The 15841-nt window shown below is 46.9% G+C and overlaps 1 protein-coding gene across 2 annotated transcripts; it reads right to left on the bottom strand.

Annotated features, from left to right (window-relative positions):
- Positions 1-456: 456 nt before the first annotated feature.
- On the bottom strand, positions 457-11298 carry LOC131708097 (zinc finger protein 492-like). Of its 2 annotated transcripts, XM_059010202.1 has the most exons (4): positions 10775-11298; positions 9501-9857; positions 7182-7535; positions 457-1928 (listed from the first exon to the last, which is right to left on the bottom strand). In XM_059010202.1, the coding sequence occupies exons 1-4, from the start codon at positions 11193-11195 to the stop codon at positions 1165-1167; spliced, it is 1896 nt and encodes a 631-aa protein (XP_058866185.1). In that variant the 5' UTR covers positions 11196-11298; the 3' UTR covers positions 457-1164. The 2 variants fall into 2 exon arrangements, with proteins under 2 accessions (XP_058866185.1, XP_058866186.1); XM_059010203.1 differs by lacking the exon at positions 9501-9857 and having other exon boundaries at positions 10775-11296.
- Positions 11299-15841: the final 4543 nt, after the last annotated feature.

Here is a 15841-nt window from a genome sequence, read left to right on the forward strand (position 1 = left end):
GACTACATTTGGGGACTGATTCGTGAAAGTGATTTACAGTATAATCGTAAATCTCAAAAAACTACTCGCTTCTAAATCTTTTGTAGTCATTTTTGTATTACTTTAGTATAAATACATGTTAATTTGGATTCATATGTTGTTTTTTTCTGACTTTATGTGAACGAAAAGACAAATTTGCCCGTTTTCTCATTGGAAATAGGTAAATTTCAAAATATCACTGTCCTGGTCACAAAAGCAAAGTTTGTGGGGAATAATAGCCATTTTCTATACTTTTGAGGCATAAGCAATTAGGAAATAACACTTACTACCCAGGAACCAAAAAAAAAAAAAAAAAAAAAAAAGTTACACGGTGTAATCACTCCACTGTATTTGGTTTCTAAGGGCATCGTGGCTGTGGGGTGTGTTGATGTGCCACGGAGTCTGTGGTGTGGTTGATCCCTGGAGCCAGCATTACTCTTCAGCCACGTGGCTAACAGCAAATCCGCTGTTATAGTTTGATTTTAGAAAACATTTCATTCAATTGAAATAGTTGCATGTGTTTATTTATTTGACTACATACCAAAGTCAGTTATTTATTGCATTGTGAGGTTTTCAATTGTATTTTTATGCATTTTATAAAATGTAAAGTATATAAACATTTGCAAAACGGTTTTGTTTATTTCATGTGATAAGACATTTAAAAGTGAAAATGAATCAATTGAATTTCCTGGAGACAGTACTTTTATAGTATAGTTACAGTAACATTGTATTAACAGTAAACAACATTTACCATTAGTTATATAAAAACTTAATTCAACATAAACGTTGTTGTATGCATGTACAAATATTACAAGGGTATAGGACAGAAATGTCCCTCCCTTCATAATATTACAAATTATACAGAAGAAACAAGCAATTTCAATACCAAAGAAAAAAAATCCTTGACAATAGAAAAAATGCTTGTCCCGCCTCCTTTTGCCCCAAACTTCCTCTTTCCTAATTAAAGCATATCATTAGTTCCATTAAGGGCTTAAGTAAGTAACTGATAACTCAGTTGGAATGAAAACCAGCAGACACACACTTTACCATGAGTTTGAGATGGTGCTCATCTTAGTAGTTTGTGTGGTATTAACATTTTTACAAAACCTTGAAAGAAAATTGATCCCTGTGAACGCGCTGGTGATATCAAAGGCTTCCTAGCTGTGTGGAACTCTTCCCACACTCAGTACAGTGATAAGGTTTCTCTCCTGTGTGAATGCGCTGGTGGGTTTTAAGCCTTCTTAACTGTGCGAAACATTTCCCACAAACAGTGCAGCGATGAGGTTTCTCTCCCGTGTGAAGGAGCTTGTGGGTTTTAAGATTTACTAAATGACTGAATCTCTTTCCACAGTCAGCACAGTGATACGGTTTCTCTCCTGTGTGAACACGCTGGTGTCTTTTAAAATTTACTAAATCACTGAATCTCTTTCCACATTCAGCACAGTGATAAGGTTTCTCTCCAGTGTGAATGCGCTGGTGGGTTTTAAGATTTCCTAAATGACTGAATCTCTTTCCACAGTCAGCACAGTGATGAGGTTTCTCTCCTGTGTGAACGCGCTGGTGTATTTTAAGCCGTGATAAACGTTTGAAACTCTTCCCACAATCGGCACAAGTTAATGCAGTCCCTCGTGTGGGATTTGTAGGAGAGCCTAGTTGACCTGTAATAGAATGAGGCAAGGTCTTCAAGGTGTCCTGGGTTTCACTATTGTTAAAACACACAGAATGTCCCGTCTCTGTGCTCTCCACAGCATGTCGGTGTCTGTCTTGTAAAGGAAGTTTAACGGAGAGAGTTCTCAACGTCTTCACATTTTCTTCTTGGGGTGTCGTCTCTCTGCGTTTCTTGCACTGTGGTTTGCCACTAGAAGAGTTTTTGCAGTGGGGTGATGGAGTGGAGTCATATTCTCCTTCATCTACAAAGAAAGAAAGGAGAGACTAAGGTTATTGTCCAGCATATTCAGGAATGTAGATAAAAGCCAGGAAAAATTCACGGCTATTTTCATAGAATTCACGGCTATTTTCATAGAATTCACGGCTATTTTCTCCTCTTGCCTGCCTCTGTCCCTGTGTTGAAGACACAAGTGAACGAGCGGTTCAGTGATTGGTTGCTTGAGACGGATTCATTTATCAATTAGTGTCCCGCAAGTTTGAGTGACGGCAAGAATGATGTCAACGTGTCATTAAAGCGGAAAACAAAAAACCAGGAGGATGTGCTTTTTTTTTTTTTTACCCTGTTTAAATTGAATATTTGAATCTATCTGAATCCGCAGTACAGCGAGGGCTGATATAACGAGGGGTGGGTGTATTTGAATCTATCTGAATCCGCAGTACAGCGAGGGCTGATATAACGAGGGGTGGGTGTATTTGAATCTATCTGAATCCGCAGTACAGAGAGGGCTGATATAACGAGGGGTGGGTGTATTTGAATCTATCTGAATCCGCAGTACAGAGAGGGCTGATATAACGAGGGGTGGGTGTATTTGAATCTATCTGAATCCGCAGTACAGCGAGGGCTGATATAACGAGGGGCGGGTGTATTTGAATCTATCTGAATCTGCAGTACAGCGAGGGCTGATATAACGAGGGGCGGGTGTATTTGAATCTATCTGAATCTGCAGTACAGCGAAGGGTGATATAGCGAGGGGCGGGTGTATTTGAATCTATCTGAATCCGCAGTACAGCGAGGGCTGATATAACGAGGGGTGGGTGTATTTGAATCTATCTGAATCCGCAGTACAGCGAGGGCTGATATAACGAGGGGCGGGTGTATTTGAATCTATCTGAATCCGCAGTACAGCGAGGGCTGATATAACGAGGGGCGGGTGTATTTGAATCTATCTGAATCCGCAGTACAGCGAGGGCTGATATAACGAGGGGCGGGTGTATTTGAATCTATCTGAATCTGCAGTACAGCGAGGGGTGATATAACGAGGGGTGGGTGTATTTGAATCTATCTGAATCCGCAGTACAGCGAGGGCTGATATAACGAGGGGCGGGTGTATTTGAATCTATCTGAATCCGCAGTACAGCGAGGGGTGATATAACGAGGGGTGGGTGTATTTGAATCTATCTGAATCCGCAGTACAGCGAGGGCTGATATAACGAGGGGCGGGTGTATTTGAATCTATCTGAATCCGCAGTACAGAGAGGGGTGATATAACGAGGGGCGGGTGTATTTGAATCTATCTGAATCCGCAGTACAGCGAGGGCTGATATAACGAGGGGCGGGTGTATTTGAATCTATCTGAATCCGCAGTACAGAGAGGGCTGATATAACGAGGGGTGGGTGTATTTGAATCTATCTGAATCCGCAGTACAGCGAGGGGTGATATAACGAGGGGCGGGTGTATTTGAATCTATCTGAATCCGCAGTACAGCGAGGGGCGATATAACGAGGGGTGGGTGTATTTGAATCTATCTGAATCCGCAGTACAGCGAGGGCTGATATAACGAGGGGTGGGTGTATTTGAATCTATCTGAATCCGCAGTACAGAGAGGGCTGATATAACGAGGGGTGGGTGTATTTGAATCTATCTGAATCCGCAGTACAGCGAGGGGTGATATAACGAGGGGTGGGTGTATTTGAATCTATCTGAATCCGCAGTACAGCGAGGGCTGATATAACGAGGGGTGGGTGTATTTGAATCTATCTGAATCCGCAGTACAGCGAGGGCTGATATAACGAGGGGCGGGTGTATTTGAATCTATCTGAATCCGCAGTACAGAGAGGGGTGATATAACGAGGGGCGGGTGTATTTGAATCTATCTGAATCCGCAGTACAGCGAGGGCTGATATAACGAGGGGGTGGGTGTATTTGAATCTATCTGAATCCGCAGTACAGCGAGGGCTGATATAACGAGGGGCGGGTGTATTTGAATCTATCTGAATCCGCAGTACAGCGAGGGCTGATATAACGAGGGGCGGGTGTATTTGAATCTATCTGAATCCGCAGTACAGCGAGGGCTGATATAACGAGGGGCGGGTGTATTTGAATCTATCTGAATCCGCAGTACAGCGAGGGGCGGGTGTATTTGAATCTATCTGAATCCGCAGTACAGCGAGGGCTGATATAACGAGGGGTGGGTGTATTTGAATCTATCTGAATCCGCAGTACAGCGAGGGGCGGGTGTATTTGAATCTATCTGAATCCGCAGTACAGCGAGGGCTGATATAACGAGGGGTGGGTGTATTTGAATCTATCTGAATCCGCAGTACAGCGAGGGCTGATATAACGAGGGGCGGGTGTATTTGAATCTAGCTGAATCCGCAGTACAGCGAGGGGTGATATAACGAGGGGTGGGTGTATTTGAATCTATCTGAATCCGCAGTACAGCGAGGGCTGATATAGCGAGGGGTGGGTGTATTTGAATCTATCTGAATCCGCAGTACAGCGAGGGCTGATATAACGAGGGGTGGGTGTATTTGAATCTATCTGAATCCGCAGTACAGCGAGGGCTGATATAACGAGGGGTGGGTGTATTTGAATCTATCTGAATCCGCAGTACAGCGAGGGCTGATATAACGAGGGGTGGGTGTATTTGAATCTATCTGAATCCGCAGTACAGCGAGGGCTGATATAACGAAGGGCGGGTGTATTTGAATCTAGCTGAATCCGCAGAACAGCGAGGGGCGATATAACGAGGGGTGGGTGTATTTGAATCTAGCTGAATCCGCAGTACAGCGAGGGCTGATATAACGAGGGGTGGGTGTATTTGAATCTATCTGAATCCGCAGTACAGCGAGGGCTGATATAACGAGGGGTGGGTGTATTTGAATCTAGCTGAATCCGCAGTACAGCGAGGGCTGATATAACGAGGGGTGGGTGTATTTGAATCTATCTGAATCCGCAGTACAGCGAGGGCTGATATAACGAGGGGTGGGTGTATTTGAATCTATCTGAATCCGCAGTACAGCGAGGGCTGATATAACGAGGGGGTGGGTGTATTTGAATCTATCTGAATCCGCAGTACAGCGAGGGCTGATATAACGAGGGGCGGGTGTATTTGAATCTATCTGAATCCGCAGTACAGCGAGGGGCGGGTGTATTTGAATCTATCTGAATCCGCAGTACAGCGAGGGCTGATATAACGAGGGGTGGGTGTACTGGAATCTATCTGAATCCGCAGTACAGCGAGGGCTGATATAACGAGGGGCGGGTGTATTTGAATCTATCTGAATCCGCAGTACAGCGAGGGCTGATATAACGAGGGGCGGGTGTATTTGAATCTATCTGAATCCACAGTACAGAGAGGGCTGATATAACGAGGGGTGGGTGTATTTGAATCTATCTGAATCCGCAGTACAGCGAGGGGTGATATAGCGAGGGGCGGGTGTATTTGAATCTATCTGAATCCGCAGTACAGAGAGGGCTGATATAACGAGGGGCGGGTGTATTTGAATCTATCTGAATCCGCAGTACAGCGAGGGCTGATATAACGAGGGGTGGGTGTATTTGAATCTATCTGAATCCGCAGTACAGCGAGGGCTGATATAACGAGGGGTGGGTGTATTTGAATCTATCTGAATCCGCAGTACAGAGAGGGCTGATATAACGAGGGGTGGGTGTATTTGAATCTATCTGAATCCGCAGTACAGCGAGGGCTGATATAACGAGGGGGGGGTGTATTTGAATCTATCTGAATCCGCAGTACAGCGAGGGCTGATATAACGAGGGGTGGGTGTATTTGAATCTATCTGAATCCGCAGTACAGAGAGGGGTGATATAACGAGGGGTGGGTGTATTTGAATCTATCTGAATCCGCAGTACAGCGAGGGCTGATATAACGAGGGGTGGGTGTATTTGAATCTATCTGAATCCGCAGTACAGCGAGGGCTGATATAACGAGGGGTGGGTGTATTTGAATCTATCTGAATCCGCAGTACAGCGAGGGCTGATATAACGAGGGGCGGGTGTATTTGAATCTATCTGAATCCGCAGTACAGCGAGGGCTGATATAACGAGGGGCGGGTGTATTTGAATCTATCTGAATCCGCAGTACAGCGAGGGCTGATATAACGAGGGGCGGGTGTATTTGAATCTATCTGAATCCGCAGTATAGCGAGGGGTGATATAGCGAGGGGTGGGTGTATTTGAATCTATCTGAATCCGCAGTACAGCGAGGGCTGATATAGCGAGGGGCGGGTGTATTTGAATCTATCTGAATCCGCAGTACAGCGAGGGCTGATATAACGAGGGGTGGGTGTATTTGAATCTATCTGAATCCGCAGTACAGCGAGGGCTGATATAACGAGGGGTGGGTGTATTTGAATTTAGCTGAATCGAGATTTTTTGTAGATAACTGTTGAGATTGTGTGTAAAATCTCTGTACAGCAAAGCCCTACAATTCGCAGATTCCCTTTCACAGCCTCACAAAGCCTTTCCAGGTTTTATCTTGCAACGCACAGATCCCCCCCCCCCCCCCCGAATAAAATGGGTGTGCGAGAGCCTCAGAATATCACTCACATTTACCACTCACTGATTTCCACCCCACTAATACCACTCCTACAAATACAAGTAGATCAGATTTATATGCAAGTGCTGCACTGAGGTGATGCTAAGGAACCCGATTGGATTTGGCATCACCCAGTGATGAGGCTTGTGATCCCTGCAGCTCTGTAAAGCTGTGGGAGCAGCACAACTGCAAACAGTCTACCACAGGGGCGTCGATCTCCAGTCCTCGAGGGACGCAGGGTCTTCTGGTTTTCATTCCAACTTAAGATCTCAAGTAACTTAACTGATCAAATTATTTGTCCAATTTGACATATTTAACATCTTTCAAGGTCTTTTACAGTTGATGGTTTAAAATGCACTTGACTCAGGTACACTAGCCATGAAACATTTTGAGACCTGGAGAGAAGTGTTAAACATGTCCAATTAATAATTAGGAGAGAACGAAAGCCAGAAGACCCTGCGGCCCTCCAGGAACGGAGTTTCACACCCCTGCTCTACCAGAAATGGGGAAAGGCACAGCTCTGACACAAGGGAGTTCAATGCTGGCCCTTCCACTCCTGGTCTTTGTTCCAACCCTGTTCTAAATTGTTTAACTGAACATCTAGCAGGGGCCTCAGTAGCAAGGACAGTTATGCAGCAAGCCTTTGACATGGTGGTTGGGCAGCTCCCCCTGGTTTGAACATGAATCTCAAGCACACTGCTGGCGTTCAGTACCCAGTTTCTGCAGGATTACTCGGCGGCTCAATGCAGCTTGTTTTGCACGATGACGTTTCAATCCCACTTCACATTCAGATGGAGGATCATCACACAGGTTGGATCCCAGCTTGTTCTCCTCAAGGGTACAGACATTATTTTCTGTGTCTGCGATGGGGACACATTGCTGCTCAATGAATTCCTCTTTAATAGGATCACATTCCTGTTGAGGGACGTCTTCATCTTTATCAAACACCAGCTCTGTAACCTGCATTAGACTTCCACGGCTCTCCTGCTCAAAGGACTCCTCTTGTGTGGAAACTGCTTCCATCTTTGGCCCCTCCTGTGCTTCAGGTTCAGGGATAGCGTGGCTCTCTGTGGGAAACAAAATTGTACAGAATTATAACCTCTTACTTACTGGCTAGGTTCCTCGAGGGAAAGAAAGAAAGAAAGAAAGAAAGAGAAAGAAATAGAAAGAAAGAGAAAGAAAGAGAAAGAAAGAGAAAGAAAGAAACGGGAAGGATGTGCTTTTTTGTTTGTTAGTTTTTTTTACCCTGTTTAAATTGAATATCTGAATCCGCAGTACAGCGAGGGATGATATAACGAGGGGCGGGTGTATTTGAATCTATCTGAATCCGCAGTACAGCGAGGGCTGATATAACGAGGGGTGGGTGTATTTGAATCTATCTGAATCCGCAGTACAGCGAGGGCTGATATAACGAGGGGTGGGTGTATTTGAATCTATCTGAATCCGCAGTACAGCGAGGGGCTGATATAACGAGGGGTGGGTGTATTTGAATCTATCTGAATCCGCAGTACAGAGAGGGCTGATATAACGAGGGGTGGGTGTATTTGAATCTATCTGAATCTGCAGTACAGCGAGGGGTGATATAACGAGGGGTGGGTGTATTTGAATCTATCTGAATCCACAGTACAGCGAGGGCTGATATAACGAGGGGTGGGTGTATTTGAATCTATCTGAATCCGCAGTACAGAGAGGGGTGATATAACGAGGGGGTGGGTGTATTTGAATCTATCTGAATCCGCAGTACAGCGAGGGCTGATATAACGAGGGGTGGGTGTATTTGAATCTATCTGAATCCGCAGTACAGCGAGGGCTGATATAACGAGGGGTGGGTGTATTTGAATCTATCTGAATCCGCAGTACAGCGAGGGCTGATATAACGAGGGGTGGGTGTATTTGAATCTATCTGAATCCGCAGTACAGCGAGGGGTGATATAACGAGGGGTGGGTGTATTTGAATCTATCTGAATCCGCAGTACAGCGAGGGCTGATATAACGAGGGGCGGGTGTATTTGAATCTATCTGAATCCGCAGTACAGCGAGGGCTGATATAACGAGGGGCGGGTGTATTTGAATCTATCTGAATCCGCAGTACAGCGAGGGGTGATATAACGAGGGGTGGGTGTATTTGAATCTAGCTGAATCGAGATTTTTTGTAGATAACTGTTGAGAGTGTGTGTAAAATCTCTGTACAGCAAAGCCCTACAATTCCCAGATTCCCTTTCACAGCCTCACAAAGCCTTTCCAGGTTTTATCTTGCAACGCTTGGCACAGATCCCCCCCCCCCCCCCCCGAATAAAATGGGTGTGCAAGAGCCTCAGAACATCACTCACATTTACCATTCACTGATTTCCACCCCACTAATACCACTCCTACAAATACAAGTAGATCAGATTTATATGCAAGTGCTGCACTGAGGTGATGCTAAGGAACCCAATTGGATTTGGCATCACCCAGTGACGAGGCTTGTGATCCCTGCAGCTCTGTAAAGCTGTGGGAGCAGCACAACTGCAAACAGTCTACCACAGGGGCGTCGATCTCCAGTCCTCAAGGGACGCAGGGTCTTCTGGTTTTCATTCCAACTTAAGATCTCAAGTAACTTAACTGATCAAATGATTTGTCCAATTTGACATATTTAACATCTTTCAAGGTCTTTTACAGTTGATGGTTTAAAATGCACTTGACTCAGGTACACTAGCCATGAAACATTTTGAGACCTGGAGAGAAGTGTTAAACATGTCCAATTAATAATTAGGAGAGAACGAAAGCCAGAAGACCCTGCGGCCCTCCAGGAACGGAGTTTCACACCCCTGCTCTACCAGAAATGGGGAAAGGCACAGCTCTGACACAAGGGAGTTCAATGCTGGCCCTTCCACTCCTGGTCTTTGTTCCAACCCTGTTCTAAATTGTTTAACTGAACATCTAGCAGGGGCCTCAGTAGCAAGGACAGTTCTGCAGCAAGCCTTTGACATGGTGGTTGGGCAGCTCCCCCTGGTTTGAACATGAATCTCAAGCACACTGCTGGCGTTCAGTACCCAGTTTCTGCAGGATTACTCGGCGGCTCAATGCAGCTTGTTTTGCACGATGACGTTTCAATCCCACTTCACATTCAGATGGAGGATCATCACACAGGTTGGATCCCAGCTTGTTGTTCTCCTCAAGGGTACAGACATTATTTTCTGTGTCTGCGATGGGGACACATTGCTGCTCAATGAATTCCTCTTTAATAGGATCACATTCCTGTTGAGGGACGTCTTCATCTTTATCAAACACCAGCTCTGTAACCTGCATTAGACTTCCACGGCTCTCCTGCTCAAAGGACTCCTCTTGTGTGGAAACTGCTTCTATCTTTGGCCCCTCTTGTGCTTCAGGTTCAGGGATAGCGTGGCTCTCTGTGGGAAACAATTGTACAGAATTATAACATCTTACTTACTGGCTAGGTTCCTCGAGGGAAAGAAAGAAAGAAAGAAAGAAAGAAAGAAAGAAAGAAAGAAAGAAAGAAAGAAAGAAACGAGAAGTGAAATGTGCTTTTTTGTTTGTTTGTTTTTTTACCCTGTTTAAATTGAATATTTGAATCTAGCTGAATCCGCAGTACAGCGAGGGGCGATATAACGAGGGGTGGGTGTATTTGAATCTATCTGAATCCGTAGTGCAGCGAGGGGTGATATAACGAGGGGTGGGTGTATTTGAATCCATCTGAAAAACAATAAAGTCTACCAAAAGATTTCACGGGAATTGAGAAATACGGGACTAAACCACAGCGGGAAACAGTGTCGTGAAAAAAACAAAACACAAAAACAGGATTACAATAAAACCAAAAATCCTAACAAAGCGGGTCAGAGCGGCACAATAATTAAATATTATGATTTAATGGACTCAGTTCTTGGTCACAGACCTGCAACGACCGAGATGATCATTTAAAAAAAAATACTGTATATTTACATTGCCTGTATAAAAACAAGTTGTAAAGAAAAATCTCTTTAAAGATGCTACCAACGTTCATGTTCGTGTTCGTATTTTTTCTCAATGTCGTCCTTGTGGACGTCCTCTGAATGCCTTTTAATTTAAATGCAAAACCATTTAAATGCAAAACCATAACAAAACATGTATACAGGCTTTTTTAATTTCTTATTTGTCCAGCGGTTGCCTTTAATTTTTCTGCATGTTCTACTACTTTGTATATGATGCGAGTGTAAATCACAATACTCTTTCATATATTAAATAAGACACATTCTAACCAAGATCTTCCCAATAAAAGGTGAGTTAAGGTGTTGGACTGACCAAGCAATAAATAAAAAATCAATCTTACCTTGAAATATCAGCGGTTGTTTAATGTCTGCATCTGCAGCGTTCATGCATTCTCGCACAGCGTTCAGCTCGCTCTCTGATATTTCCAATCTCAGCCTCAGGATTTCATTCTCTTTCTCCTTTCCAGCCATTTCCACTCGCAATTCAGTGAATTTGCTGCCGACAACTTTTGTAATTTCACGCAAGAGTGTGTCCACAGCCGCTTTCACCGCATGCTGGACGGTAGAGGCGAGCTCGTCTTGAAAGAAGGACACAGAGACACAGGCGTCCATCTTAGCTGCTCGTAAGGGACTGTGCAACAGTAAGCAACTTCCGATAGGAGCAGAGCACGTTAACTTAAAAAACCCGACTTGTAATAGACTTGCATCTCTGATTCGCTCTGAATACTTTAAACACACCACGACTACCGAGTGACGGCACATTGCCACCTTTCTATTGGAGACTCCGCTTGCGAGATTTAAAACGAGATTACAGTCAGGATGGATGCTGGTAACGGGAATTAAAACTGTATTACAGTGAAAATACGGAGGATTTAAAACAGAATTGTGTGCGAAATGTAAAAAAAAAAATGCCTCCACACAAAACCCCCAGAAGAATGTGCCGTGACCAGAAAAGGAAAGAAGGGACAACTTAAGTGTGCAAGTACTGTCGAGTTACAGAAGCCCTAAATATAATATGGACAATGTTTTTAAGTACTTTCCCATCCACTCAAAAATAATCAAAATAATTACATTTTTAAAAAATATATCACAAATAGCTCCCTGAATAAAACGTGTTTAAAATACAAAAGACTAATGCAGCACACCTACCGCCCATTAATGAACAATCTAAGGATTGTAACTCAATAAAAAAAAGGGGTGGGGGTGAAATGTGAACTATTATTATTTATTTATTTATTTATTTATTAGCAGACGCCCTTATCCAGGGCGACTTACAGTCGTAAACAAAAATACATTTCAAGAATCACAGTACAAGTAATAATACAATTAAGAGCAACTAGAGACGTAGGGGGTATAGAAAATGTTTATATATATATATATATATATATATATATATATATATATATATATATATATATATATATCAGATTTACATAATTGTAAATGTTGCTGGGCGTTTAGTATGGCAAAATTCGCCTATGGAGCAAACATACTGCCCATCTCTGAACATCTAAGGATTGTACCTCACTCAGAGGGGGGTGAAATATAATGTAGCGACCCAAACAGATTAGGAAATAATATGGGCTGTATCACTGTTACGTCACTGTAGAAAATAAACCACCATTTACACCGTTAGTGAATAGCTAAAACCATACATTTTTACATAATGATATTTTTAGATTGTAAATAAAAATGTTTCCCAGGGCATTCTACATACATAACTAAATAAAAATAACGTGCCAGGGAATGCTCGTCAAGAATGCTATACTTTAAAACAGGAAGTAACAAATGTTAACAAAATAAGCAGATGTGAATTCCACAGCTTCTCCCATCTGTTTGCCTGGAACACCACCAATTTATTTCTGATTCTGTCGGTTCAGGAAACACTGCCAATATTTTCACAGTAAAGGCTGTTTAATTGTTGACTCCTTTGAACCCACTGCTGGACCTCCTCCCTTTAGCTTCTTCCAATTTTAAATTCACAGAATAAAAAATCTGAACTACATGCTGCAGTATTTGTGTGTGGACTCACTTTGCTCTCTTTACTCACAGTGGTGTTAGAGTGTCTTTGCTGACCATTTCCCTCCCTGTCACTGTACCTGCTCTCAGCCCTTCCTCCTCCCGTCACCTTACCTACTCTCAGCCCTTCCTCCTCCCGTCACCTTACCTGCTCTCAGCCCTTCCTCCTCCCGTCACCTTACCTGCTCTCAGCCCTTCCTCCTCCCTGTCACCTTACCTACTCTCAGCCCTTCCTCCTCCCTATCACCTTACCTGCTCTCAGCCCTTCCTCCTCCCCAGTCACCTTACCTGCTCTCAGCCCTTCCTCCTCCCTGTCACCTTACCTGCTCTCAGCCCTTCCTCCTCCCTATCACCTTACCTACTTTCAGCCCTTCCTCCTCCCTATCACCTTACCTGCTCTCAGCCCTTCCTCCTCCCGTCACCTTACCTGCTCTCAGCCCTTCATCCTCCCCAGTCACCTTACCTACTCTCAGCCCTTCCTCCTCCCCAGTCACCTTACCTGCTCTCAGCCCTTCATCCTCCCGTCACCTTACCTACTCTCAGCCCTTCCTCCTCCCCAGTCACCTTACCTGCTCTCAGCCCTTCATCCTCCCGTCACCTTACCTGCTCTCAGCCCTTCCTCCTCCCCAGTCACCTTACCTACTCTCAGCCCTTCCTCCTCCCCAGTCACCTTACCTGCTCTCAGCCCTTCCTCCTCCCGTCACCTTACCTGCTCTCAGCCCTTCATCCTCCCTGTCACTGTACCTGCTCTCAGCCCTTCCTCCTCCCCAGTCACCTTACCGGCTCTCAGCCCTTCCTCCTCCCTGTCACCTTACCTGCTCTCAGCCCTTCCTCCTCCCTGTCACTGTACCTACTCTCAGCCCTTCCTCCTCCCTGTCACTGTACCTGCTCTCAGCCCTTCATCCTCCCCAGTCACCTTACCTGCTCTCAGCCCTTCCTCCTTCCTGTCACCTTACCTGCTCTCAGCCCTTCCTCCTCCCTGTCACTGTACCTGCTCTCAGCCCTTCCTCCTCCCTGTCACCGTACCTGCTCTCAGCCCTTCATCCTCCCGTCACCTTACCTGCTCTCAGCCCTTCCTCCTCCCTGTCACTGTACCTGCTCTCAGCCCTTCCTCCTCCTGTCACCTTACCTGCTCTCAGCCCTTCCTCCTCCCGTCACCTTACCTGCTCTCAGCCCTTCATCCTCCCGTCACTGTACCTGCTCTCAGCCCTTCATCCTCCCTGTCACCTTACCTGCTCTCAGCCCTTCCTCCTCCCTGTCACTGTACCTGCTCTCAGCCCTTCCTCCTCCCGTCACCTTACCTGCTCTCAGCCCTTCATCCTCCCTGTCACCTTACCTGCTCTCAGCCCTTCCTCCTCCCGTCACTGTACCTGCTCTCAGCCCTTCCTCCTCCCCAGTCACCTTACCTGCTCTCAGCCCTTCCTCCTCCCTGTCACCTTACCTGCTCTCAGCCCTTCCTCCTCCCCAGTCACCTTACCTGCTCTCAGCCCTTCCTCCTCCCTGTCACCTTACCTGCTCTCAGCCCTTCCTCCTCCCGTCACCTTACCTGCTCTCAGCCCTTCCTCCTCCCTGTCACCTTACCTACTCTCAGCCCTTCCTCCTCCCTATCACCTTACCTGCTCTCAGCCCTTCCTCCTCCCTATCACCTTACCTGCTCTCAGCCCTTCCTCCTCCCCAGTCACCTTACCTGCTCTCAGCCCTTCCTCCTCCCCAGTCACCTTACCTGCTCTCAGCCCTTCCTCCTCCCGTCACCTTACCTGCTCTCAGCCCTTCCTCCTCCCTGTCACCTTACCTACTCTCAGCCCTTCCTCCTCCCTGTCACCTTACCTGCTCTCAGCCCTTCCTCCTCCCTGTCACCTTACCTGCTCTCAGCCCTTCCTCCTCCCTGTCACCTTACCTACTCTCAGCCCTTCCACCTCCCAGTCACTGTACCTGCTCTCAGCCCTTCCTCCTCCCGTCACTGTACCTGCTCTCAGCCCTTCCTCCTCCCTGTCACTGTACCTGCTCTCAGCCCTTCCTCCTCCCTGTCACTGTACCTGCTCTCAGCCCTTCCTCCTCCCTGTCACTGTACCTGCTCTCAGCCCTTCCTCCTCCCTGTCACTGTACCTGTTCTCAGCCCATCCTCCTCCCTGTCACTGTACCTGCTCTCAGCCCTTCCTCCTCCCCAGTCACCTTACCTGCTCTCAGCCCTTCCTCCTCCCGTCACCTTACCTGCTCTCAGCCCTTCATCCTCCCTGTCACTGTACCTGCTCTCAGCCCTTCCTCCTCCCCAGTCACCTTACCGGCTCTCAGCCCTTCCTCCTCCCTGTCACCTTACCTGCTCTCAGCCCTTCCTCCTCCCTGTCACTGTACCTACTCTCAGCCCTTCCTCCTCCCTGTCACTGTACCTGCTCTCAGCCCTTCATCCTCCCCAGTCACCTTACCTGCTCTCAGCCCTTCCTCCTTCCTGTCACCTTACCTGCTCTCAGCCCTTCCTCCTCCCTGTCACTGTACCTGCTCTCAGCCCTTCCTCCTCCCTGTCACTGTACCTGCTCTCAGCCCTTCATCCTCCCTGTCACCTTACCTGCTCTCAGCCCTTCCTCCTCCCTGTCACTGTACCTGCTCTCAGCCCTTCCTCCTCCTGTCACCTTACCTGCTATCAGCCCTTCCTCCTCCCGTCACCTTACCTGCTCTCAGCCCTTCATCCTCCCGTCACTGTACCTGCTCTCAGCCCTTCATCCTCCCTGTCACCTTACCTGCTCTCAGCCCTTCCTCCTCCCTGTCACTGTACCTGCTCTCAGCCCTTCCTCCTCCCGTCACCTTACCTGCTCTCAGCCCTTCATCCTCCCTGTCACCTTACCTGCTCTCAGCCCTTCCTCCTCCCGTCACTGTACCTGCTCTCAGCCCTTCCTCCTCCCCAGTCACCTTACCTGCTCTCAGCCCTTCCTCCTCCCTGTCACCTTACCTGCTCTCAGCCCTTCCTCCTCCCCAGTCACCTTACCTGCTCTCAGCCCTTCCTCCTCCCTGTCACCTTACCTGCTCTCAGCCCTTCCTCCTCCCGTCACCTTACCTGCTCTCAGCCCTTCCTCCTCCCTGTCACCTTACCTACTCTCAGCCCTTCCTCCTCCCTATCACCTTACCTGCTCTCAGCCCTTCCTCCTCCCTATCACCTTACCTGCTCTCAGCCCTTCCTCCTCCCCAGTCACCTTACCTGCTCTCAGCCCTTCCTCCTCCCCAGTCACCTTACCTGCTCTCAGCCCTTCATCCTCCCGTCACCTTACCTGCTCTCAGCCCTTCCTCCTCCCTGTCACCTTACCTACTCTCAGCCCTTCCTCCTCCCTGTCACCTTACCTGCTCTCAGCCCTTCCTCCTCCCTGTCACCTTACCTGCTCTCAGCCCTTCCTCCTCCC

The sequence above is a fragment of the Acipenser ruthenus genome, chromosome 40 (assembly GCF_902713425.1).
Source record: "Acipenser ruthenus chromosome 40, fAciRut3.2 maternal haplotype, whole genome shotgun sequence".
Taxonomy (NCBI): domain Eukaryota; kingdom Metazoa; phylum Chordata; class Actinopteri; order Acipenseriformes; family Acipenseridae; genus Acipenser; species Acipenser ruthenus.